This window comes from Paralichthys olivaceus, chromosome 5 (assembly GCF_024713975.1).
Source record: "Paralichthys olivaceus isolate ysfri-2021 chromosome 5, ASM2471397v2, whole genome shotgun sequence".
Classification (NCBI taxonomy): Eukaryota; Metazoa; Chordata; class Actinopteri; order Pleuronectiformes; family Paralichthyidae; genus Paralichthys; species Paralichthys olivaceus.
In genome coordinates, this window is record NC_091097.1 from 284,647 (window position 1) to 312,500 (window position 27,854).

At 43.3% G+C, this 27,854-nt stretch overlaps 1 protein-coding gene across 1 annotated transcript in view; it reads right to left on the minus strand.

Annotated features, from left to right (window-relative positions):
• Positions 1–7,058: 7,058 nt before the first annotated feature.
• Positions 7,059–27,854, minus strand: part of stx1b (syntaxin 1B) — a 25,802-nt gene continuing 5,006 nt past the window's right edge. Inside the window, exons 2-10 of the mRNA XM_069525536.1 lie at positions 16,100–16,174; positions 14,999–15,098; positions 12,833–12,907; positions 11,233–11,306; positions 10,971–11,079; positions 10,479–10,552; positions 9,513–9,650; positions 9,321–9,431; positions 7,059–8,788 (exon numbers count right to left, since the gene is read on the minus strand). Coding sequence (XP_069381637.1) covers positions 8,708–8,788; positions 9,321–9,431; positions 9,513–9,650; positions 10,479–10,552; positions 10,971–11,079; positions 11,233–11,306; positions 12,833–12,907; positions 14,999–15,098; positions 16,100–16,174 — 837 coding nt within the window. The 3' untranslated portion in view covers positions 7,059–8,707. The remainder of the gene's footprint in view (positions 8,789–9,320; positions 9,432–9,512; positions 9,651–10,478; positions 10,553–10,970; positions 11,080–11,232; positions 11,307–12,832; positions 12,908–14,998; positions 15,099–16,099; positions 16,175–27,854) is intronic.

The window sequence follows — 27,854 nt, forward strand, 5'->3', positions numbered from 1 at the left end:
CGTTCCTCAAACCCATCGAAGCGCCACTCGTACCAAATCACTTTGTGAAGCTCCTCCACACAAACCTGAGCTACTTGTCAGTGTTTCCTTCTCAGAAAAACACGACAACGTTCAACTGGTTTGTGGCAAAGGATCGAGGCTACATCCACGCGACCATGTACGTAATCTCTGTCCACCAAGCATTTCGGCTCAGCTTCGGTTTTAATGTGTCCGCGCTAACACACCAGTGTTACGCTGGTTGTTAGTTGCAGAATGTGACTGAACAGCAGCTGTTAGCAAAGACAACAATGTCAGTAACACTTTGATTCTGTTTGTTCTGCTCTGGGAGAAGGAGGTCATGTGACAGGAGCCTGATCAATCAGTGAAGGCTACGTCATTACTGAAAAGAGCCAATCAGCAAGAGGTTGTGAGCGTCTTCATTTCCAAATATCGCAGTTTCTGTTTGTCCAGAATAAAACGCAGCTCTAGAGTTTTCAAACTGCAATGGGATTAGCAGCATTTATAAACTTCTCTGATTTATTGTCTCTAAAACTCAGAGACGTGGACCTCAGATGAATTTGTAGCAGACGTGATACCTTTTCAAACTAATACGTAGTCGTATGGATGTAGCCTGAGATTTGATTTTCTGTTTGACCTTTGAATAATGTCTCGTGCTTCTATGCTTTTGAGGAACTTAAGCGAAGACCTCCTTCAGGAACCAGGTGAGAATCAGAAAATGACGAGAAGCTGCAGAAACACAGGATGTGATTTTAAAACTGCTCTGTTCTTAACTGCTGATGATTTTAGAAATACGATGGTGCTAACATCCTGGTGCTAACACCTTGGTGCTAACGTCCTAACAGTCTTGAGACACTTCAGGGAAACGGGACTCCAACTTGTTCAGACTGTCGCTGTGACGACCAAAGACAATGTTGAGATGAAGCCTTTAGCGATGTGGCTGCGGAAACTCTGACAGAAGTGATGTATACGAGTGGGACTATAACACTTTTTAGTTGCATTTGACGTTTGGCTTGTTGGTGTTAGCAGCCTGTTTGGGCCCCTCTCATGATCCGGCAGGAGGTTTTGGAGGAGTGGGATCCGGCTAAACTCTGGGTAGAACGGGCAGGTAAAGAGTCTGAGGTTTAGGTGTGCAGCTTGGCTAATTAGCTGTGGTTGAGAGACAGAGTGTTAAACAGAGGGAGAGAGAGTTCAAACCGCTAACAGGGCTTCTGAAGTGATCAGGGGGTGTGGCCTGGAAAGCCCTGAAGGCGGGATCCATTTTCCTAATATGGAGGGAAGCACTTTCATCAGAGGAGCCAGTGGGCGGAGCCTCTGGAACTGGGGTGATGTATGATGTGTGGTCGACTGTGTTTACAACACGGAGAAAATCAACCTGCTGAAACTCGAGATCTTTCCACTTCTGTCGTCAGCGAGTATTCTGAGACAGAAAAGAATAAAAACGTGGGTGAGTAAACTGGATTTCAGCAGGTTGGTGTAAACACAAGGTCTGAACTGAGCATGACGGACGAGGACGCTGGAAGCCACGTTTCTCTCTCTCTACGTTTACGTCTCTCGGCCACACAGAAATAAGAAGGGGTTGGAGTTTGGAGTCGAGGATGGGCGATATTTGACAGGAGAAGCGAAAGTGGCAAAAAAGGACAGAGATCGAACTACGTGTCAACTTTGACGGGAATAGATATCTCATGAGATTTATACATAGACATGCAGGTCATTTTTTCTCTCTTTGAAGTTATTTACAATAATTACATAACACAAAGAATCCAGTTTCAGTTTGACAAAATTGCGAGCATTCAATATTACTACTATTATTTATGATAACATAACTCAGTTTGTACTTCTTTAATTCATTGCTATTATAGAATCGTCATCACCTCTTTATGTTTGATCACTTTGTGTGAAGCCGTTCGTTCTCCCTCTGGGTTTTTGCAAATGTTTTACTGCATTATATTTGTCATTTATGGTAATAATAATAATAACAATAATATTCATGATAAAGTTATTTAAGTTTCCTACTAGCTGTGGCAGAGACCATGTGGGTGTGGTCTATCTACATGGTCCCTCCCCTGACCTCTCCCACCCCCCACTAGGGAAAAAAAACACTGATCAAATCAAATACTGTCTTGTACGACAAGTGGGCGGAGCATCAAATAAATCATCGTCAGAAACAACAGTTAATATCAAGTTGCCGCTGCTACTGCCGACAAAAGCAGGAAGAAGCCACAATGAACAAACATTTCATTTATCATCATCCAGAGCAGGGCACTGAACAGGTTTTGGTTTTTGAAAATTGTTTCAGGAAGACAAAAATCATCACAGAGAAGAGTTTGGTTGTCTGACAACGGAGGGACAAAAAGTACGACTACGTTGAATCCTCACAGTCTTAAACTCTGCGTCTGTTGTGTACAAACATGGAAGACAGACGCTCGTCAGGCGCAAAAATGAACAAATGAATCTGCAGAAATAAAGAGATCGTGTTGTGTCCACACACGTCTGACCCAAAGTCCATTTTCAATAAGTGTGTGAAACAACATGCCACATTACTTGCACACACACACGCTAATGGCTAACGGCTAACGGCTAATGGTAAATCAATCTTTGGAGTCTTGGTGTCGCGTCCAAACTCTCTCTGGATGATTTTTTCCTGCTTTCTATACCCCGCTCTGACAAAAACTGTACACAGCCAATAGAAGCGTTTAATGGCCACGGAGCCACATACATACAGTTATAGAAATGCAGTTTGTTGGTGTACGATATATATATATACATATATATATATATATGTATATATATATATTATACACGTGTGTGTGTGTGTGTGTTCTTGCCTATATATGTAACTTCAGTGGACAAGGCTGCAGTCCTTTCTCAAACACAGGAAAATGCTGATTGAAGGTTTATTGGAGCTAGCTAGCTAATGAGCTAACGAGCTAACACTGGACTCCAGGTGATGATGTTTTGTCACACCTCAATTTCTTTTCAGTTGCAGTACAATTACATGTTATGTGCTCAACAGTGATCTGTACAGGTGCTCTGGATGCAATTTATATGATCAATTGACCAAAAACCAGCCGATGCAGGTCGCTGTACGACATCCTGCTGCAAAAATTAAAATTAAATAATTTGACTAGTTTTAGACTAACTGCTAATGTAGCTGCCTAGACGAATATCTCCACACTGATTGGATGAGAGAATAGGACGATGTGCACAGACCTCAAAGATTTCTGATCAAACCTACGTGTGGCACAGCAGAGTCGATAAATCACGACATTCGTGTTGCATAACTTGCATTTGTTTTAATAAAGGCAAAGATGTCACACTTGGTAAACATCTGACTTTTCTACGAATCTCCAATTGTAATAGTTTGGTGCATTCCGAGCAGAATGCAGTCGAGGTAATGAGTCAAACAACAGAAAAAATTGAGTGGTGACATTTCAATCAATTATAAAAAAGCATTGTTAGCTAGCACTGCTTCATCGGAATTTACCCGACCGCCATCTTAGTGAGATTTACTATTGTTTGCACACAAACACAGTGAAGAAGCTTTGTCCAGTTATCTCAGTCCCTCGACTGATGTGCTAGCAAATCCTTCAAACCTGCAGACAAGCATTGACCTGTAGTGTGAACTCAAAGACTGGCAAACAAGGTGTACACAAAATAATGACACCAAAAAAAACAAGATTAACAGCAATTAATTAATAGAATAAGAAAGCACCACCATTGTCTCCTTATATGTCTCAAATGGATAAATGTACGAATGCGATTTTTTTTCATGTGATGACAAACTAACATCTACAAGTGGAAAGGAAAGGTGGGGTGGAGCCAGACATCGTTTTTGTGGTGTGAGATAGGTTTGTTAGATTTGATTGGACAGACCAACATGCAGTGAGGGATGGTGTTGGACAGGGGGAGCTGGGCTTTTGTTTTTATAGTTATGGTACATGTTCTATTCTACTTTATACTTTTTCATTTTGGACGTAAAACTCAGTGTAAACTTGACTCGCGTTGTGCTCTTTGATATTAGCGGCAAACATTTTGAGAACGCAAGAGGGGAAAGCAAAAAACCCTTTGGTTTGAATTTTCATAAATATAACAATAACAGTGATCATGGCGTCCATAAATATGTCCGATCTCTTATTTCTTTCCGTCAAACTGCTGCAACCCGTGAACCTGCGATCGGATGCTTTGCACATCAAAACAAACCTGTGCTGCTCTGATACAAACACACACACACATACACACTCGCACATTTATGCACCTTGTTTCACTGAAGAGGAAGGGAGGCATGCTGCACACACACAAGGCCAGGTGGGGGCGACATGAAGTCAGCCCACAGGTCGAGGGTCCCACACTTAATACAATAATCAAAAATAGCAGGAACAAGTCCTCCACAAAAACACAACACAGTGGGGTGTGACCAGACAAGAGGTCTGGAGGTCCACATCAGGTTTGGGGGGAAAGCAGTAAAGATGAGGTTGATGGCAGCATATTTGAAAATTCAGCCTTTCACATTTAAATATCAACTTTTCCACGCTGTTCCAACAATATGTTCCAAACAACATGTTGACACTGAGCGCCAACGTGTGTTTAACGTTTAAATGAAATACAAATAATTGAAACATCAGACAAGTTAAGTAGTGCTAACCAGAGATGGGTCCGATAAGTGGTAAAGTGCATGAGGTGGCGGGCTGCTTGGGGTTGGGGTACAAAAAACACCATCATGCAAACTCCACACTGCTTTTGCATGCCTGTATTATTATTATTATTATTATTATTACACACAACAGAATTTGTGGGGTCTGCTGGGGAAGGTGAGGGGCAGAGTCCCGAGCCTTAACAACATCTTTTTGAACAATCAAACAACTACAAAACAAATGGGAGGAGGGATGACAGCAGAACAGGGAACCGAACACTTGGACAAACTTCCGAACCTTCACCGAGTGGTTCTAACCTTAAATTCTTTATGCGCTTGTGATGTTTGTCCGTGTTTTCTGTCCCTGCAGGAAGGGGGCAGGGCCTGATGGAACAGGAACTTTACAGAAAACACACATATACATACAACAAAGAAATGTCAATGCTAACAAGCTAGCTGGTGTTACGACTGCATCCACACGTCACTGATTTTATCCACTGCAATCCCCAACACCTAACCAGGCACACCACCACGACCGTGACGTCACCTCAACAACCATCAACCATTGAGAACATGTAACTGAGTTGACTTTTGTGTGGCCGACTTAAGGATGCCGCAGGCAGGTGACGAAAAAGCACCGTGATTGGTGGAGTCAAATGTATTGAATTTGAAAACAGCAGTTTTCTGGATTTGTGAATTCCCCAAATATGTGTTACAATTATGAAATAGCTCAGAAATAGAACAAGACACCTGGGAAATGTAGAATCGAGCACACACAGGATTTGATTACAGGGGGAACAACATCTGATTTCTAATGTTGATAGTACACTCCAACAAAACCACTTGGAAACCACTCATAAAGACTGAATGTAGCCATGAACATTGACAACACATTAGCAGAGAAAAGTGCTTAATTCATCTAAATCTACTATGAATCTGAACAAACATCTATTGGACGTTGCTGCTTGAAGGGGTTGGGGCTCTTTGCTTTCCTGGACACAGGTAAAATTTTGGTTTTGAGAAGTAAAAGAATAAAATAACAATAATCTCCAAACATAAAAATCCATATCCTTTTTTTTTCATCTGGCAAACTCATCATCACAGACGTTACAGCACGGACTCCCGATAAAATATCAAAATATTCCACAGTGACTATTTCGTCACATCTGCATGTCGCCCTGGAAGCCTTGAAAAAGCAGCTAGCGTGATCTTAAGTATTATTAGTCATGCCGTCGCTTTGATGGTGGCTAACGATCGTTGTCAAACACCATATTATGCTCTAGCATCTTGTCAGTGTAGCATTCATCCAGAGAACGAATGTAGACATCAGAAAACGTCCCAGCTCGATAGCTTCTAAACTTGGGGTAGATTCAAGACAGAGTGAGCTAGCTACTTCTTCGGTAACTATTGCTTTGAGTGTAGGATTAATTTAAGGTGGTATTTATGGTTATGGCTAACCTGACAGTGATAGCGGTGTGACGGTGAAAGATCGTCCAGCACAGGCCTCAACAGAAGTCGGTGAACCTTCGTATCACAGAGCCTGTGCACAGACGAACTTTCTCCTTCACACTACAACACCACAATTTTTAGCAAACCTGTTTGTTCAGTTTGGGGCAACACACACATTTGTGTTACTTCTCAACGCAGATCACATTATCAGCAACGGAACAACACGAGCTTTTACAACAAATAGTTTTGAAATTGAATGCACATGTATGTTGTCTCAGTCTGGAGCCGTGTTGACGTTAACACAATACTCAAATTACAGTGATGACCAACTTGTTTCTGTCAGTAAGTCATGATTAGACTATTTCAAATTAGCACGTTCTTTTCAGCGTCGTTTAGTAAAAAGAAGCAGAGATGTCTGATAACTGCTACTGCTAACACAGAGGGGGTGTTTTTTGCTTTCTGTAAATTGCTACATGTTTGCAGTGTCCAAATGTTTTACCGCTGTTAGCTGTTTATTTAAATAGCTTGACAACTATAATCTTATAAGCTAGCTACTTGCTTACAAACTAATTAGCAATCAGCTAAGAGAGTGAAGCTAACTTTAACATTATGTTTTGTCAGGCCACAAGGTGAAGAAGTTTCTTCATTCTCTCCCTGGTTGTTCTGAAAATCAGGAAATCTCTTTAACATCAAAAGACCAAAAGCCTGAATCAATCTCCAACAAGCAGCTTCTACATAATCTACACAAGCTAACGCTACAGCATGCTAAGCCACACAGTCTAACACTAGCGTTGGCATGACGTGGGACATGGGAACGTTAGGTGTGTGTGTGTTAAGGGGGAATTTCCAGTGTGTCTGTGTGAAACATTGAATGTTCATGCGTGTCCTGTGTTGTGAATGTTTATGAATGTGTGTGTGTCACATGTTCCACCTTCCACGGAGGAACAAATCCTCTCCTGTTCAGTAGCACCTGTGTAGGTCAGGCATTCAAATAGTGTGAGTTAAAACCACACACACACACACACACACACACACACACACACACATACACACACATACACACACATACACACGGGGATGCAGGTAGGAAACAGGCAAATGCATCAAACCATACGGACTAAACAACAACCGCTAAATGATGAGGCCGATACGTCACAGACACGTCACGCACGCACTAAAACAGCAGCACCATAGAACAACGAAGCAACAAACGTTCCCCTTTAAAAAACGAAAAAGCAACAATTTACCACAACACTCAGGTGACCGGGGCACACCAGCCTCTTCTGGGTTTTCTACGTTTTCTGTCCATCTGCTTTGTTGTCTGACTTGTTTGTACGTTTTTAAAATGTTTCATTTTACTTTATTTTATTCTTTATTTTTTAATGTATTCTTCCTTTTTTAGAATCTTCCGGAAGAACAGTTGTGACAGTTGTGGAGACAACAGCCGGCCTTGACTACGATATCTCAGCGATCAGCGCGATGAGCCTCTCGGTGCGTAATGTGAACCCACTATCTTCATTGGCTGTCTAGGCGGGAGAGGCGGGACAATTCGTGTTCCTCTCATCTAAACTGCATAGATTGACCGTCTGTCTCCTCCCACCTTCCGTTAAATCCTCCCACCTCTGTTCTTTCCCACCATTCACCCGTCAGTCAACATGTTCTACCACCAGAGGGCCTCCCTCCCCACGCTCGGTGGTTGTGGCTCGAGGTGGGAGGTTGTTGTCATGGAAACCCGTAGCACCAATCAACTGGCTGACTGTCATGCTCCTTCATGTTTATAACTACTGTGGTCAGAGCAGATTTTACAGGCTGACTGAGGTGAATGACAGGAGTGAGCAACCAATGAGGGATGGTCTTAAGAGATGGCTGAGGCAACGGCGAAGTCTGGCCCTCCCTCCCAGAAACAACGAGACAAAGTTGGTTCTACCCAAAGCAAAGGGTGCTCGTCCTGCGGGACAAAGTTCCAGAACCTTGCTTCACTCACATCTGCGCTCTCGAACCTTCTGTTCCAAAGTTCCAGAGCTTTGGAAGGTTCTGATGGAGCTGAAAAGATGGAGGTGAACGTTCTGTAGTAGAAAGACATGAGCTTATTTATTAGTTACCAGAAAAGAAACAAACAAAGGTTGTCTCTGGAACGCTCGTCCCGCAGAAACAGCAGCAGTCGCCATCGCTGTCCTCGGAGACTCTCGAAAAACGAAAGAAACTTAAAAAATAAGAACAAAGTAAAACAAACAAACAAACTAGTAAAAGTCCTATTATAGCTCATAATCTTTCACAGGTAGCTAACCCATGTGTTGCTTCACGTTCAACACATGTACACATACATCTGTGATAAATAGTCAGACTATTTGTGCCCTCTGTTTATATGTTATGTATTTATGTCAGCTATAATGCGATGGTGTTTTTATTGTATTATTTTGTCTTCGTTTTTGAACCCCACCCAACCCCCTGGTGTTTCCTCTTATCTGTGATTGGACTGTTATCTCTTCCTAGCTAATAGGTTTTCTGTCTTGCATTTGTGTTTCAAGTTTTTGTGTTGTTGTCGTCATTGGTGTTTCTTTTCTCTGCTGGCTGTCAGTCGGACGGTCGGTCGGTGTCGGTCATCACAGCGGCAGGTGGCGAAGCGTCTTAGAAGCCCAGCGTGCCACCTATGGTTGACGCCAGGACCACGCCCAGGATGACGCAGCAGATGATGATCATGATCTTCTTCTGCAGAATGACGGCAGAGAGACACACAAGTTAGTAAAGACAAAGTGAGAGGGTGAGGTCTGCTGCCCCTTCTGGACATCTGTAGCCATTACATCTAACTCCTACAGAAGCAGAGCTGGAGGTTTAAACTGCGACTAACAGAAATAAAAGTAAACACAATCTGATATAAGACCATTATATATCAAATAACTAATTAAAACCAAACTGATCAGAAACACTTGAACAGACATCAGTGAGAGAAGAACGAGCTGAAATGACAGAAACATCTTTGTTCAAAAAACAAACATTTCTTTAACGTCTACTTGGATTTATAAAGTTTGGTCCATGTCCCATCCGCTAACCTGGAGGAGGGATTGGGACCTTTACTTCAGGCCAGATACCAGGGGGCGATAGAGACACTTTGACTTCGCTATAGGGCACTGTCATGTTGTCCATCTTTATTTACAGTCTTTTCTCTGATTGGATGTTTCCTGCAGTGTATTCTGGGAGTTCTGGCTCTTCGTGGTTCCTGTTTGTCTGATGAACGTGTTACCTTGCGAGCCTGGCTCTGGTATTTGACGGCCTTCTTGGTGTCAGACACGGCTCGCTCCACGTAGTCGACGGAGTGTTCCACGTTGTACTCAATTCTGTCGATCATCTCTCCCTGAGAGCAAACACATGTTTCAGAGTGTAACAGGCCACGCCCCTACAGTCGCTGAACATGCAGACGCATTTCACGACGTACCTGGCTCTCGACCAGCATGGCCATATCCACGAACATGTCGTGCAGCTCACGGATGCTGTTTTCCAGCTTGATGATCTCGGTGTGTCGGGTCTCGATTTCGTTCAGAGCCTGCTTCGTCATCTGTGAGTCCATTTTAATCTGCGACACGTTTCAACGCCAAAGTTATTTTACGTGCACACTTTAAAAATTTTGAAAACAGGAAGCAGACAAAAGCATCCGAAAACAGCAAATATACAAGAGTGAATATTCCCTGGCAGCAGAGATCAGGTTTGTGTCTACGCTCGCATCTGTCGTTGATCAGGGTCAACGATTGAATGATTGATGAACTATTTCACTGTGGCCGCTGTGTGTAAACACTACCTGTCATTAAACACAACAATCGACAACATTACAGAGGAAGTGGCATCAGTTTCATATCTGCTGTGACGTCCACTTCCTGTCGCCGGTGGTCATGATGTAACCAATGTCACTTACCTGCTCACGGTGGCACTTAACACCTGCCGTAAACCACATGTTCACTCAGCTCCGCTGGTCAAAGTTCATGTGAGTCCACTGTGACATCACCGGTGGGCGTGGCTTTAACCAGAGGAGCTCAGCAAAGCGTTCTGATTGGTCGCTCTGTGTCCAGTTGCGGCAGCTGACCACGACATCAGCTCACATGATGCTTCAGTCACGTGATCTAAGCTTTGGCACTAGCCGATACGCGAGCTTTTAATTTGAAGGTGCGGATGATAACTTGAGTGAACCCCTACAAATAAAAAGCTCCCATGATGCAGCAGCTGGCGTCTCACTCATCCTCCCATCACCCCCTTGTGGTCATGTGACAATGGCCGTATTCACTTGATGTCTCAGCGCACCTCTTGACCGTTCAGCATCCCCGACAGATAATGCCTTTTATTATGGGATGCAGAGCGGCCCAGGTTAACGTAACCCATGGCAACAGCCGGGCTCAGGTGCGGTGCTTACATCATCGGTGAAGATGGCCAGCTTGCCGCTCTCCAACATGTCCTCCAGCTCCTCGTTGGTGGTGGTTCTCCCAGCTGCACACAGAACACACAGAGTCACACGCTACATCATGTGACCAGAGCATGTATGTTGCAGTACTCACTGATCTCCAGCTGTGTGTTGTAAGTGTGTTGTTAGCATGTTGTTAGAATGTGGTATGTTGCAGTACTCACTGATCTCCAGCTGTGTGTTGTTAGTGTGTTGTTAGCATGTTGTTAGAATGTGGTATGTTGCAGTACTCACTGATCTCCAGCTGTGTGTTGTAAGTGTGTTGTTAGCATGTTGTTAGAATGTGGTATGTTGCAGTACTCACTGATCTCCAGCTGTGTGTTGTAAGTGTGTTGTTAGCATGTTGTTAGAATGTGGTATGTTGCAGTACTCACTGATCTCCAGCTGTGTGTTGTAAGTGTGTTGTTAGCATGTTGTTAGAATGTGGTATGTTGCAGTACTCACTGATCTCCAGCTGTCTCTGGATGCGGTCCTTGCAGCGGTCGCGGTACTTGGACTGCGTGGTGTTGTACTCAGTCATCACCTCCACAAACTTACGTGACAGCGTTGAGTGCTGCAGGAAGACAACGTGTGACACGTGTGTAAATAAAGACAAAAACATACAACGAACTAAAATCATGGTTCTGACCTGTGACTTCAGCTGAATATCAAAGTGCTGCATCAACAAAAAATGATTCAACGTTCAGACGTGAACTTCCTGTCTCACCTGTGTCTTACGGATCCTGAGGTCCGCCGATGATCTGTTGAGACCCTCCTCCTGCTCGATGCTCTGCTCGATCGCTGCACACACACAGACACACACGCACAGACAGACACACACACACACATACACAGACAGACACACACACACACACACACACACACACACACACACACACACACAGACAGACACACACAGACACACACAGACGTTATCAACTGTTCAGCTGAGAGACGCTGGTTGGACGTGTTTGTTTTCAGTCGAACATGTGATGTCACAGCAGCTGCAGCCCCCCCCCGCATGACAGGAAGACAAACCTATAGACATGCTGCAGAGAGAGTGTGTGTTTGTGTGTGTGTGTGTGTGTGTGTGTCTGTGTGTGTGTCTGTGTGTGTGAGACAGGACAATAACACTCAGGCCTCATGGGGTTTCCAATTATAGCTTATCTCCAGCATCACTATTCTCAGTCTGCATATGTACAGGCTGTGTGTGTGTGTGTGTGTGTGTGTGTCTGTCTGTCTGTGTGTGTGTGTGTGTGTGTGTGTTCCCACCTCTGGCTGTTCATATTAAAGCAGTGATGTCCTTGAACCGTCAACATGAACCAACACTGCTGCACTGACAAGCTTTAAACTGACTTGTGTGTGTGTGTGTGTGTGTCTGTGTCTGTGTGTGTGTGTGTGTATGTGTGTGTGTTGTTTGTGTGTGTGTGTGTGTCTGTGTATGTGTCTGTGTGTGTGTGTGTGTGTATGTGTGTCTGTGTATGTGTCTGTGTGTGTGTGTGTGTGTATGTGTGTGTGTGTGTATGTGTGTCTGTGTATGTGTGTGTCTGTGTGTGTGTGTGTGTGTATGTGTGTCTGTGTGTGTGTGTGTGTGTGTGTGTGTGTGTGTATGTGTGTGTCTGTGTGTGTGTGTGTGTATGTGTGTCTGTGTGTGTGTGTGTGTGTGTGTGTGTGTGTGTGTGTGTGTGTGTGTGTGTTGTTTGTGTGTGTGTTTGTGTGTGTGTGTGTGTGTGTTGTTTGTGTGTGTGTTGTTTGTGTGTGTGTTGTTTGTGTGTGTGTCTGTGTATGTGTATGTGTGTGTGTGTGTGTGTCTGTGTGTCTGTGTGTGTGTGTGTGTGTGTGTGTGTGTGTGTGTGTGTGTGTGTGTGTGTGTGTGTGTGTGTGCCCTGGTTTGTTATTTTTTTAATAACTACGACTCATGAAATGTTGCTGATAAAGTTTGTGGAAGAGGTTTGATGCCTGCAGCGCCCCCTGTGGCTGCCGTCGCTCTGGGGTGATGGAGCTGTTTGTTTTCTGTCTGCTGATGTTTCACATTAAAGGTCTACAATAAGCTTTTACTGTGAAACTTTTACAGGAAGTTGAAGTTAGGATTGGAGGTTTCATGTTCGATCAGGACTCGACTGGTTTGACTCGTGCGTCCTGAGCGTGTCGCCTGCTGGTGGCGCTACAGGCGAGATCAGGAGGTCAGACCATCACATTCCTGGATTCAGACGTTAAAACTTTCAGAGAAGCTTGATGAGTCATCACAAAAACAAAACGTCCCTCGTCTGACTGTCAGACACTTTAGAGGAGGTCAGAGTTCATTGGAAATGTCTGTGTGCGTTTACCTTTTAATTTTGAACGAACTTTATTAGCTGTTTTCTTGATGTCAGCTGTGAGGTCCTCCAACTCCTGCTTGGTCTCTGAAAGAACAATCACACACAGAGTTTGTCAAAATGTGTTTGAAAAGCCTTTTGATCGTTCATCGTCCTTCACTGGTGGACGCTGTCAGCCTCTGGGTCACCTGAGAGGAAGTATGGAAGTCTGAAGACACACAAAATAATTTCATCTTTATTTTAACTTTACCTTTTTCAGACATGACCTCCAGTTAAAATCTTGAGAACTGTCCACAGAGCTCAAATGTGACAAATGAACGTCCTCATGGATCAAACATTATATCGTCTTAGGTGAAGACTGCAGCTTCCTCCTCTTCTTCTTCTATGGTTTAATGTGTCTCTACTTCCTGTGATTGGTCCTAAAGTCCAAACTGTCCAACCAAGTGTTTTCACTGTGAACCAACGAAACCAGGTTCAGTTTGATCCAGACCCAGAACTCCTCCTCTGGTCTGAGGAACGTTCACAGCTGAAGTTTAGACTGAAGCTCTGAAACAAACCAGGTGTGAACGAGCCTGAAAGTGGAGTTTTCTCCTTCATGAGTGACAAGACTCCAACATCAGGTGATATTAAAAGAGAAGAGGAGGAGGAGTTACAGTCTGTATGAATGTTCGCTCTCCTCCCTCTGACTGCAACTCCCATCATGCATGGGGGGGAGTCGTGTTTTTATAACACGTTGATGTGATCGTCTGTGAACATGTACTTTGATCATTGATCGATAATCAATATTAGTTTGATCTGCATTTGATCTTGTTTTTTATCTACATGACTGGATCTGTTCTTTATTCTACTCTTCATCTTTCGGATCCCTCTCTCCTCTCTCCTCTCATCACGACGAGATATTCACCTGTTCATTACACATTAGTCATGATTATTACAGACGTGACTCACGTGTCGACAGCGGTTAAACTCCTCGTCTCATCTGAGGTTCACTTCAAGTCATGCAGGTTAAACATGCAACAGAAAAACAGCAGAGACAGACGGAGGAAGGAAGGAAAGATTAAAGGTGGAAAAGAAAGGAACATCCAAGGAGAGAGATGAGGAAGGAAAAATTAAAGGATGGGAAAGAAACAAAAAAGGAAAAATAATTATCATCATCATGCAACAACACAAAACATGAAACGAAACTCTGAACATGCAGAACGAAGAGATGACGGAATCCTACGTGTCCCAGAGTGAAGTCTGATCCAATACAGACGTTCTGATGATGAATGTTTTGACTTATCTGTTTCACACTTGATCCCTTTTCTTTGCTCTTTGTTATATTGTAAATATCGTAAAGACGAGTCAGTGTGTTATTAAATGTCTAAACACGTTAATACAGCACACGTTTCCATGTGTTTTTTAACACATGAACACACGGACATCAGAACAAGGACTTCAGACTCCAGTTGGAACCTTCAGAGAACGTGGATGAACAGTGAGGTCTGGATAATATGCTACAATCTTTCCTGGTGGCCACTCATGGTATTGCAGCGTTAAACCCCCGCGGGCCAAAAAGCATCTCAGTCTTTCTCAATCTTTGTGATTTAATCTCTAGCGACATGTCAGCAGCTGAAGTTGACGCCACAGTGAATCTGATCATGTGTGTGTCTGTGTGAATGTTCAGATCTGACTGCGTTAGAAGAGCCAGTTAAAAATGGAGGAACATGCTGAAGCCCTGAGGCCTGTTTTTTTACAGTGCAGCGTTTCTGACAGCACAGACTTGGCTTCAGGCCTCAGCGCTGACACTGAGTCATTGTTGCTGAGTCATAGCGTGTCGGGGTCAGGGTGAATGCAGCGCAGCTTACTGAGCCTCACGCTCCGACTTCAGACTGAAGGAGGCGCTCAGAGGACAGTGAACAGATCAGATTTCATTCGGAGGTTCAGGGTGAACTGAAGGTCACCTTCATTGTCCAGATCACCACTGATCTGACAGCAGCCATCTTTGAAAAACATTTATCAAAGTCTAATAAAAATAAATGTCCCGTCTGCTAACACGGAGGAGGCAGGGTTTATGACCTATACTGCAGACAGCCACCAGGGGGCGATCCAGACGATTTGCCCTCCCTTTTGGGAGCCGTCATGTCGTCCATCGTTATTTACAGTCTGTGAGAAACACTGTGTGTGTGTGAGTCTTACTTTCGTCAGGGTTGGGTGCGGCCAGGATGGCGCTGTGCTGCTTCTTCACCTGCTCCACATCCTCCGACAGCTTTTCTATGCAGCCTCTGATCTCCTCGACCTGAACACACACACACACACACACACACACACACACACACACACACACACATCTAAATATACATTTCACAAATCTTGATTTTAAAATAAAATGCCTTCAACTTCATCATAACCAACATAAACAAAAGAGAATTAAAAGAAGAAGAACTTGTTGTCGTCTTTGTTTCTGCGACAGTGTTGGCGTGTGAATGAGCACACATGTTCACACTGACAGAAGTATGTGGACACACGTGTCAGGTGAGTCAGTCCTGAACATTGGAGACATTTGTTTTAGTGACTGAATGGATGCTAACCTTTGTTTGTTTGTATGTTTGTTGTTGTTTAGGTCAATGTGATTGGCTGAGGACGATATTCCAGCGTCCACAGGGTCAGCGGCAAGGTCACGACTCTCCCACGCCACATATCACATCTTTCAGTGTTCCTGATTACTATCATCATTTTTCATTTGTGTATTATTATCATTATTATTATTTCATCCTTTGGATCATGTTTCCATTGATTGGCTCCATTCTCAGATAAAACAGGTTCACAGATACTGATATAATATAATTATATAAATTCACGGTTTCTTTGTATCTGTGGCCTCAGTAGCTGACTGTGTGTGTGCAACATAAAAAACCATCGTGAAGTTTAATCGAGGAACTTTCTACTCTTGACTCAACTCTGAGGTTCATGCTGCTTCCTATAATTTATAACTGAGTGTTTATTGTCAGAGCTGATTCACCTGAGACGTTTGATGAAACGCTTTGATTCAAATAAAGGTCGAACTGAACCAACGTCACACTTTATTTTATAAACCTGGTTTGAATTCAGTAAGAATAAAGTGGAGTCAACATCAGAACCTTCAGTTTGTCAAATCCTCCGAACATCAGATCATCAAATCATCAAAGAATAAATCACTGAGTTAATTCATTGACAAAAGTAAATGAAAATCTTGAATATTATATATAATAAACATATAATTCTTTCTTTGATCTTCTTCTTTGATCCGGTGTCACTCACCTGTTCAAAGAACTCATCCATGAAGTGGTCCCTGTCGACCTGCACCACCTCCTCGTCATCATCACTGTCCTTCGCCTGCAGACACACACACACACACCAGATACGTTCATTACACAAATACCTTTTTCATTTCCTTCAAACCTTCATGAACTAAGATATAGTTCAGAGATTTAATTCAGCATGTGATGATGAAGATGATGAAGAGCAGACTGTTAGTTCATATTCTCATGATGATGAGTCACATGATGTAGAGCTCAATGGTTTATTAATATTATTATTTATCAATAAATATTCATGAAAAACGATTTCATCTCAAATCCAATAAGAAACAAATGTGTTTCACTGTCTTTGATTTAATGCTTTGATGTTTTAAAATGTGATATTTATAAATGAATTGAATTAAATTACTGTGAGAGACAGACAGGTGAGAGACAGTTATATAAGAGACAGACAGCTGAGAGACAGTTATATAAGAGACAGACAGGTGAGAGACAGACAGGTGAGAGACAGTTATATAAGAGACAGACAGGTGAGAGACAGACAGGTGAGAGACAGTTATATAAGAGACAGACAGGTGAGAGACAGACAGGTGAGAGACAGTTATATAAGAGACAGACAGGTGAGAGACAGACAGGTGAGAAACAGTTATATAAGAGACAGACAGGTGAGAGACAGACAGGTGAGAGACAGTTATATAAGAGACAGACAGGTGAGAGACAGACAGGTGAGAGACAGTTATATAAGAGACAGACAGGTGAGAGACAGACAGGTGAGAGAGTTATATAAGAGACAGACAGGTGAGAGACAGTTATATAAGAGACAGACAGGTGAGAGACAGTTATATAAGAGACAGACAGGTGAGAGACAGTTATATAAGAGACAGACAGGTGAGAGACAGACATGTGAGAGACAGACATGTGAGAGACAGACAGGTGAGAGACAGACAGGTGAGAGACAGTTATATAAGAGACAGACAGGTGAGAGACAGTTATATAAGAGACAGACAGGTGAGAGACAGGCATAGAAGAGACAGACAGGTGAGAGACAGACATAGAAGAGACAGACAGGTGAGAGACAGACAGGTGAGAAACAGACAGGTGAGAGACAGGCATAGAAGAGACAGACAGGTGAGAGACAGACAGGTGAGAAACAGGCAGGTGAGAAACAGACAGGTGAGAGACAGACAGGTGAGAGACAGACAGGTGAGAGACAGACAGGTGAGAAACAGACAGGTGAGAAACAGACATGTGAGAGACAGGGTCTAACACAGTCCTACAGAGAGGTCTAAGAGGGTCCAACAGGGTTTGTGTCCTACTCAGGTCTTACTGGGTCTAATGGAACAATGGTCAAGAAGTCGGATCCAAACAACAAGGGTCTAACATAGGTTCAATGTGTCTTTCTGAGTCTCACAGCATCTAACAGGCGTGTCAAGGTCCTACGGGTTCTAAACCAGGTCTAACCAGGATGCAAACACAGTGGATCTTACACAGTTCAAACAGAACAACGGTCCAAAAGCGTCTCACACAGTCTAACAGGGTTCAGCCGTCACCTAACGTCCTCCGAAGGTTAGTTTAACGGCACCTCTGCCTCTGAGGATGATGGGAAACACAAACAAACACAATAACGACAAACAAGTCTGTCCTGAGCAGATAAGACCCATGACAATGAGACAATGTCCACCAATCAGCTGCTGCCATCAACACACCCAACGCTGAGGAAAAACACCTCGACTGTGTTTGTCGGATCTTCTGGAAGGAAACAGCCTTCTGTCGGCCATATTGAAAGATTTGTCACTTTTTACACAGAACAAAATATCACCGAAAAATAAACCGATGCTCGTCAGTCACCCACCAATCACAGCTCATTCTCAAAGTGGTCCCTTTAAATACGACCTCATCCTCACTGATCCCTGCTCAGCTACACTGCCTCCACCACCCCAGCCTCCATCTTGTATGGGGCGGCTGTGGCTCAGCGGTAGAGCAGGTCATCCAATAACCAGAAGGTTGGCGGTTCAATCTCCACTCCCGCTGTTTGAGCAAGGCACCGCCCCCCTCCCCCCAACATCTGCTCCCCAGGCACTGACAACAGCAGCCCACCGCTCCAGTATATGTGTGTACATGGCATCTGTCACTGTGTGTTTCTATGCATGTGCGTGTTTCGACAGGTTGGGTTAAATGTGGAGAACCATTTCATGTATGCATGTAAAAAGTGTAAAACATGACAATAAAAGTAAATCTTCTTCTTTTAGCACCAAGTCTAAACACGGTCATGGTAAACGATATTCATCCTAAACAAAGGCACATTACCTGCTGCACCCAACAGGGGGCTCTGCACATGTTCCCTGTTTTATCTTAGCACGCTGCTCGGCTAATCCAGGGAACATCCAAGGAATGGAGCCTTCAGCTCCGATCATAGCCGTGTCCCTGTTTGCAACAAATGGGTAAATGATAACAAAGTGTTCCTGACTGAAATAAAGTGATCACACACCGATGCATCTCTGTGCTCTGTATTTACTGTCTGAGCATAAACCAGCCTCTCACCTCCTGCTCGCCCTCTGCTGGTGAACGTAACACTTGTCAGCCGTTAGCTCAGCCAACTAACTCGTACTGAAAACTACAACTCCCATCCTCCCTCATTACTGCACCAAAACAACTAATGCATACTGAAGACTACAACTCCCGCACTGCCTCGACAACACACTAAACACTTTAGTTGCTGTTATGACTGAGACGCCCCCTGGTGGCAGAAAATGATATGTTGCGTTTAAGCAGTACAACTTTTAGCACTTTCTGCCCTCTAGTGGCCTTAACGAACTTTTATTAATGTGTCGACCTTAAAACAATATTTGTTGTGATGTTTTCTGCAGTCGTTTCCTCGGTGATGATGAAGACAAATAAAAACACACAACAGCTTTTACCTTGGCTCCAAAATTCACACATTCAATTCAAAATGGCCGACAGTCACAGCTGCGGTGGAAAACATGTTTCTGTTTTTTAAAATAATTTCGAAATAAAGTAAATACATTTTCTGATAAATGTATTACAACATGTTTCTGTCATTCTCTCAGTTGATATAAATATAAAAGTCACTAAAAGTTTTCTTAAACAAAGTAATTTATAATAATAATATGAGTTTTACGAGACAGATATAAAATTCCACCATGTGACGTTTTCTGCACTTTGACATTTACGCTCTGATTCAACGAAAGAAGAAAGAGTTGAAACGTTGATTCTAATTTTCAACAAACTAGAATCAGTTGTGAGAGCGGAATTATTTTATAGAAAACAAGGTCACGAGGTCAAAAGAGCTGAGAGGCGACGCTAGAAAAAGGATTTCTTATTTCAATTAATTTTGCACAAAAAATGTAAATGTGAGAACGTACACGTGTTCATGAAGAAATGAATCTGATGAACGTGACGGAACAGTGACAGCCTGCAGTAGAGAGAGAGAGAGAGAGAGAGAGAGAGAGAGAGAGAGACAGTGAGAGAGAGACAGTGAGAAAGAGAACGAGGATGGAAGAAGATAGAAAGAGGGAGTTGAAGATGAGCAAGAGTGGAAGACTGAGAGGAGTAGAGAGAGATGAGGTGGGGGAGGGGAGGGGAGGAAGAGGAGGAGAAGATGGAGGAGAGAGAGGAGAGGGAGGGGGATGGGTGAGGGAGAGCGAGCAATGCTGACAGGATGGGGGAAGGGAGAGAGAGGACAGTATTGTGCTTCTGCACTGTAAAAATAACAAGTGTGATATGATACAGAAAATAATGTACAAAATATTTGAGCTCATAAATAAAGATCAGTATTAAGTTGATGATCAAAGACAAGATATATCAAAGACATGTATGTTTTAAATAAAAGACTTTTACTGATTGAACCAGGAAAGAGGCTCAACTCACACTGACATGAACATATGCTGCAAGTGAGCCCATCCAGTCCACTATGTTAGTCCCTAACCCCTAACCCTATATGAGAGATGAGCAGTGGAGGGTGGCGTCGGCCACAATGTCAACACTGTCCCATGTCATGTGACCACTGGTCATGTGATGTAAACAGGAAGTAGATGGTCTCCTCTGCAGTTGGTTGCTAAGTAACACAAACTCCTCTGAAGGAGGAGCAGTGATGGTGAAAAGTCAGAGCAGGTGGAACTGTTACTGACAGGAAGTGTTAGCGAGGCTTTGTCTTCACCGCTGGTAGTCGAATCAAAACCAATCAGAAGAGAACGTGGGCGTCACCGTTTACTAAAGTCTCACTTCCTGTTCAGACTACAACACAAAACCAGACTTTCAAAATAAAACGAGATCAGTTCACTCACGTCTCTGATCCAGAGGCTGGAGAACTCCAGATGTAACCATAGCAACGGTGATGAGGTTTATGACAAGTTCCTGTGGGTGGAGCCTGAGATCTGTCCATTTCTGACATGACAGCATACGTGTGATGTCTACACCTAAACTTTTATCAGCTGTTTTAATTTACGTCAACAAATTAAATTTCTTCTTTCGTTCGTGTTGTTGCAGTCTAGATGTTCCTCATCATCCATCCATCATCCATCCATCATCCATCCATCATCCATCCATCTCTTTTCTCTTCCAACCAACATTAGTTTACTTTTCTTTCTGTCCCTCACTTTTCATTTTTTTAAGTCTCTCTCCTCTCCTTTCTTTTTTATTCTTTAATATTTTATTTTTCTTACCTTCTTATTCTATCCTCTCTTCTTTCCTTCCCTTCCTCCCCCCTTCTCCTCTCTCATGTCACACAGACTTAAATCAGGACATTGACCTCAGGTGTGTGTGTGTGTGTGTGTGTGTGTGTGTGTGTGTGTGTGTTTGTGTGTGTGAGTGTGTGTGTGTGTGTGTGTGTGTGTGTGTGTGTGTGAAACCATGCCAGCAGCGAGCCATGTTACCCACAATCCACTGGGATCCCTGGCTCTACCCAGAGTCCATCTGTGCTCTCTGCAGCTCTGACACAAAATAATTCACCTTCATCCGTGTGCATCAGTTTTTCCTGCACAGTGAAGGTTCGATGCCTTGACTCTCATTGTACCGTGTCTCCAGTGGCTCCCATACACACATAGAAACTAGAGCAATAAATCGAAAGTCAAGTGATTGTACATACTTGATTATTTTACAGTGTTGTGGCAAAATGTAGTTCTCTATTGTACTTGGATAGAAACTTTTCTGGAACCTGGAAGTGTTTTTAAAAACCTGTAGCGCCTCCCAGAGGGCAGCAGAGTAAAGAGGTGGTGACCCGAATGGGATGAGTCTCCGATTATGTTTTTTGCTCGGCTGAGACAACGCGTTGTGTAAATGTCCTTAAGTGTTGGTAACTGTGTTCCAGTGATTTGTTGCGCAGTCTTAATTACTCTTGAAGAGCGTTCTTGTCTGCCTCAGTGCAGCTGACAAACCACAGCAGCGTATGTGAGAATGCTTTCAATGGAGCAATGACAGAAGGAGAGAAGCAGCGTCCTGAGGAAATACAGCCGCTGCTGTGCCTTCTTCACCAGAGTCGTGATGGTTGTGGTCCATGTGAGGTCCTGGGAGATGAGTGTGCCCAGGAACTTAAAGTCTCCACTGAGTCTCCTCTGATGTGTAGGGGAGCAGGTTCCTCCTCCTGTTTCCTGAAGATGATGAACTTCCTCTTTTGTTTTGGAGATGTTAAGTGGTTATTGGTGGAGCACCATTCTGTCGATTTGCAGACTTCATCCCTGTTGGCAGATTTGTCACCATTGTGTTTCAAGCCAACCACGGTGGTGTTGTCTGCAAATGTGATAATGGTGTTTGTATTGTAGGGTGGTGTGCAGTCATGTGTGTAGAGGGAGAACAGGACTCAGAACGCTCCGGTGTTGATTCTCAGGGATGAAGAATGGTGGGTCCCTATCCTGACCATCTGTGATCTGCTGGTTAAGAAGTCCTAAATCCAACTGGATCAGTGCTGGTTCATTCCCAGGCCAGTAGTTTGGTCTCCATTCTGCTGGGGGTGATTGTGTTAAATGCTAAAATCTGAAAACATCATGCTCACATATGTTGCATGATGTTCTAGGTGGGAAAGAGCAGCGTGTAGTGCTGTGTTGATGGCAGACGCTCAGATGTCAAAGTACTTCTGATTCTGATTCATGTGAACGCACCACGACCTCAGTTCGTCTTCTGTAATGTAAACGTTCACAAAAGTCTCTCAGGCTCTTTTTTACATGTTACTGAATTTAATGTTAAATTTGAAGCATGAACACATTTGTGACAGTGAACGCATCACAGATCACATCACGCTGTGGTGTGGGCATTGAACGCCCCATATCACCACACCGATGGAAACAGACGGAGTTCATGTGTCGTGTTTAACGGAATCAAAAAGTCAAAGCTTCACAACGCATGTGGACATAAAAGCTTAAGAATAGTACAACTCCCAAAGTGCATTTCACTTACATCCAATCAAGTTTTTCACACGTGATAGAGGAGTTGACTTCTGAATTGCAGCTGAGGCTTATGGGTATCGTAGTGTGCGGAATAGAAAGTGAGAGGACAGACAGAAAAGACGACACACAAACACATGCAGTCTGTCTCCTGTCTTTATTTCTTTTCTATAAATAAACTCTCAGAACGTCTTTGACTGGTCCTTGGCCAGAGGGACAAACAGAGGAAATAAAGAGAAAAGAAAGGGAAGAAAGAGGGAGGGAGAGAGGGAGGAGAGAAAGAAGGAGTTTGTAAGGAGTAATGAAGTGACAGGGAGGAGGACTGAGGCTCATCTCTGTCCACATCAACACCAAAAACGTTGCTTCCGGTACATTTACATTCAACAGTGATTAAAGATGAAATCAAAGATTTTATTTGAGGATAAAAATGAGGAAAGGGGACAATTTTTTTCTGAAATACTGTACGACTGTGTTTATCTAATAAAGCCTTTTTTAATTTAGATTAAATAATTGAAATTCCAAGAACTTGGTTAAAATAAAAAATATAGGAGTTCCCCAAGGCTCGATTCAGGGTCCTCTGTTATTTCACATTTAATCATTCTGACTTTTCCTCCAGTTTTTATCTTTTTGTTTTAAAAATCATTTCCATCTTTTAAAGTATTGAACAGGTATCGATGAATCACGACAGTAAGAATCAGAACAGCGCCACACAATCAAGGTTACTCCACCGAGTATTGATCCTAGAGAGTAATTATATTTGTTCACTTTTTACTATTTACTTTGATAAACGTAAAACTCAATCAAAATTGAATTTGACACAAATCGTTCACTGATTCTCTCATTACAAACTTTAAATACGGAAAACCTTCATCCAACTCAACACTGGTGTGTGTGTGTGTGTGTGTGTGTGTGTGTGTGTGTGTGTGTGTGTGTGTGGGACACTGCACCACTACAGTGAAGGTTTATGCCTTTCACCTCAGACATCCACCAACCGTTGGAGGCTTTCATTCAGTAACTGCCTGTGATGACTTTGGCCCAGGACTATTTATACTGCATCTCCTCACCGGCTCTGATACTGAAACACTGCTCATGTACACGGGTAGAGCAACAGCAGCAGGGGTTTCCAACCTGAAACCACAGTCTGACTGCTCTTAAGCAACGTTCAACTCACTCAGTATCTTGGCATGAGAGCATGACAGAACTCTGTCCAGTCAACAACCAACATACAGAACTTATATTTGACAACATCGTCATCACAACTAAATATCAAAGTTTTCTCCTCATATATTCTTCACATTATGATTTAATCATTAATTTCAGTTGGTTTCATTTCAAATTAAATCTGTTTTATTTCCTGTGAGTTATTGATCAAATGTTTCTTCTGAAAACATCTTTTCTCAGGACGAGTCATTCTGTTTAAAACAGAACCTTTATTAGAACTGTCAGAGCACAGAGAACTTTTCTGTGTGAGTATCTTTGGTTCAAAAAGTTTTTAAAAAACAAGTTTGCTCCCTTAGGCAACATCATGAGAAAGCTCCACAGACTCTTCCATTGTTACGCAGACCACACCCAGCTGTACATTTCTCTGAAGCCTGATGAATCGAATCACTTAGTTCAACTTCAGGAACGTCTCAGGAACATCGAGGCCTGGATGAGCCAGAACTTCTTACTTCTAATTCAGACTGAGGTCGTTGTCATTGACCCTCAACATCTCAGAGAATCACTGTCTGAACAGAGTCACCTTGGTGTCAGTTTGTCCTCCAGCTCCACTGTGAGGAACCTTGAGTTCTGTTGGACCAGGACATTTGACCAACACATAGAACAAGTCTCTAGGACAGAGTTCTTCCACCTGTGCAATATTAAGAACATTAGAAACATCCTGTCTCAGAAGGATGATGAGAAACTCGTCCATTTGTTCTCTAGACTAGATTAACTCTTTATTATCAGGACGTCACAGGAAGTCTGTGAAAAGTCTCCAGTTGGTCAAAGTACTGCAGCAGAGTGCTGACAGGAAGTAGAAGGACAGATCTTATTACTCCTGTCTTCTCTACATCAGCTTCCTGTAAAATCCAGAATATCAAGATCCTGCTCCTCACATTTAAACCTTAACAATCAAACCTTCATACGTCAAAGACCTGATAACACCATGTCATCCAGAAAGATCAGTTCACTACCAAAACACAGGTTCTCCTGTGGTGCTAGAGTCAGTAAGAGGAGAACAGGAGGTAGAACCTTCAGCTACCAGGCTCCTCTCCTGTGGAACCAGCTCCCACTCTGGGTTCTCTCCTCTCCTCCCCATGTCTCTCTCTCTCTCTCCCCCTCTCTCCTCTCCTCCCCATGTCTCTCTCCCCCCCATGTCTCTCTCCTCCCCATGTCTCTCTCCTCCCCCGGTGGAGGCAGATGTCTCCTCACTGACTCTGGTTCTTGAGGTTTCTCTCTGTTAATGAGGAGTTTCTCCTCCACAGACTCAAAGTGCTGCTCATGGTTCACCTGTTGGTTTCTGTAGATGAAGAAGATCTGAAGCTCTTCACCTCCTCTGTGAAGAGTCTGGAGATCATGGATGTTAGGATTTGGTGCCACACAAATAAAACTGAATTGAATTGAATTGAAGGAGATGATTTGGACTTTTTAAACGCAGCGGCTGTGTCAATGCTAGAAATCTGACAAGTAATCGACCAATCAGACAGAGGACGACATCATCAGCTGACTCACACATGTGACCTCATCACCAATGTCACTGCCCCGCCTACGTTTCCCATCAGCCTGCGGCAGCCTGCAGACGTACAGTGGACAAAGACGTTCTGAAACCTTCCTGCCAATCGGCTTTTAATCAATCACTGCTGATTGATTAAAAGGAGCTGCCCTCTGATTGGCTGCAGGAATTAATTCATATTTTCAGTTGAATGAAGAAGCAACACACACACACACACACACACACACACACACACACACACACACACACACACACATACACACACACACACACACACAGAGAAAAGAGGCCAGGACATTTCAGGGCTATTAAATGGACGCTGCCATAGATCACATGATGAGCATCCTATACTGACCAAACAAACACACGCACACACACAAACACACACACACACACACTTGCATTGATGCGGGACCAGTTTTCTCGTCAGGACGTTTCTGTCAGAACATTTAAGGAAACGTGTCGACAGTTATCACTGTTTACCCAGACTCCTCCGCTCTTCACTGGTGACCAGCGGCTGCATCCGTTTCACAACACTAGTACTTGTACTGTGCTGTGAACGGGTCAGGTTCAGTCCACATCCAGGACATGGTCAAACCTTACGCCCCAGCCCGTCCACTCCGCTCTGCATCGACCAATCAGCTGCTCCCTCACTGAGCGCTAACACTCAACAGAAACAGACTGTTTGCTGTCCTGGCTCCTGAATGTTGGAACGAGCTCCACATTGACACCAGGACAGAAAGTCTCCACGTCTTCCACCACAGAGTAAAGACACATGTCTTCAGACTACACCTCGGTGAAGAAGAGGATGTCTTTAATTTGAAAGTGTCAGGCAGGAAGTGTGCAACTCTGCTGTCAAGGTGCCCTTGAGCAAGTCACTAAAGAAAGAAACAAGACGACAAGCAGCCGGTCATCTGTGTGTGTGTGTGTGTGTGTGTGTGTGTGTGTGTGTGTGTGTGTGTGTGTGTGTTCTGGGTAAATAAAGTCAAACAAACACTACAGTCAACACACCCACCTGGTGCCTCCAGCAGGACAAAGCAAACTGTCAGAGCCTGAATACACTGTTCTGTTCTGTTCTATTCTATTCTGTTCTGTTCTATTCTATTCTCTTCTGTTCTTTTCTATTCTCTTCTCTTCTGTTCTGTTCTGTTCTGTTCTGTTCTGTTCTGTTCTGTTCTGTTCTGTTCTGTTCTCTTCTGTTCTCTTCTCTTCTCTTCTGTTCTATTCTATTCTATTCTATTCTATTCTATTCTCTTCTGTTCTGTTCTGTTCTCTTCTATTCTCTTCTCTTCTATTCTGTTCTCTTCTGTTCTCTTCTATTCTATTCTATTCTATTCTGTTCTGTTCTGTTCTCTTCTATTCTGTTCTGTTCTATTCTCTTCTCTTCTCTTCTCTTCTATTCTGTTCTCTTCTGTTCTCTTCTATTCTGTTCTGTTCTATTCTATTCTATTCTATTCTATTCTATTCTATTCTGTTCTGTTCTCTTCTGTTCTGTTCTGTTCTGTTCTGTTCTCTTCTGTTCTGTTCTGTTCTGTTCTCTTCTGTTCTCTTCTGTTCTGTTCTGTTCTGTTCTGTTCTCTTCTGTTCTGTTCTGTTCTGTTCTCTTCTGTTCTGTTCTGTTCTGTTCTCTTCTGTTCTGTTCTCTTCTGTTCTGTTCTGTTCTGTTCTCTTCTGTTCTGTTCTGTTCTGTTCTGTTCTGTTCTGTTCTGTTCTGTTCTGTTCTGTTCTCTTCTGTTCTGTTCTCTTCTGTTCTGTTCTGTTCTGTTCTCTTCTGTTCTGTTCTGTTCTGTTCTGTTCTGTTCTGTTCTCTTCTCTTCTCTTCTGTTCTGTTCTGTTCTCTTCTGTTCTGTTCTGTTTTTAGCTGGAGGTTTCAGAATAAAAGCACCTGTGGTTCTGCTTTGATTGATTTTATATAACTGAACTTTAATTTAACTAGCAGGAACAAGTCTTGTGTATTTAACAGAGATTCTCTACATTTCTATTCTACAATTTGACAACAAAATGTTTGGTCTCATTATTCTGCTGCCTGTGAGCAGAGCTGAAACATCATTGTGTTCTGCTGCCGTCAACAGAAATAAAAATAACGGCTGAGTTTCCCTCTCAGGCCCTGACAGACGACCACATCGTCAGTTTGAGACCTGATGATTCGTCTTTTCCACCGGGACGATGTTAGAGCTTGTTCAAAGTTACGTAGTTCACACTTCACACCAGTTGGTGGCAGAAAAGCACTTTGTTGTTTGCTAAAAGCCAAGAAAACGTCAGATGAGCAGGTTAGTGGAGCAAAGTGGAAACTGCTTCTAGATGAGGAGCTGACACCGAGCCGGTGGAGGAGGGCGTCAAAAACAACAGAGATCCACCTCAGGCCCAAACACAAACAGGATCTTTGAGATCATTGAATTTTGGACCTTCTGACCTCCCGTCTCTTCAACAGCACTAAAAACTCTTCATAAAAACAGGTGGAGCCACACGGATCCAGAGGTCGAACTCCACCGAGCATCAGGTGCAGCAGCAGGCCGCGTTATTAAAGCACGTGTGGTCGATGCCTCAGAAGCAGGTGATTCACCGTCCTCAGACCTTCATCCTCACAACATGGCTACCATCACACTGTCACTCATCATCATCTTGTGACCCGACATCATGGGATGTTT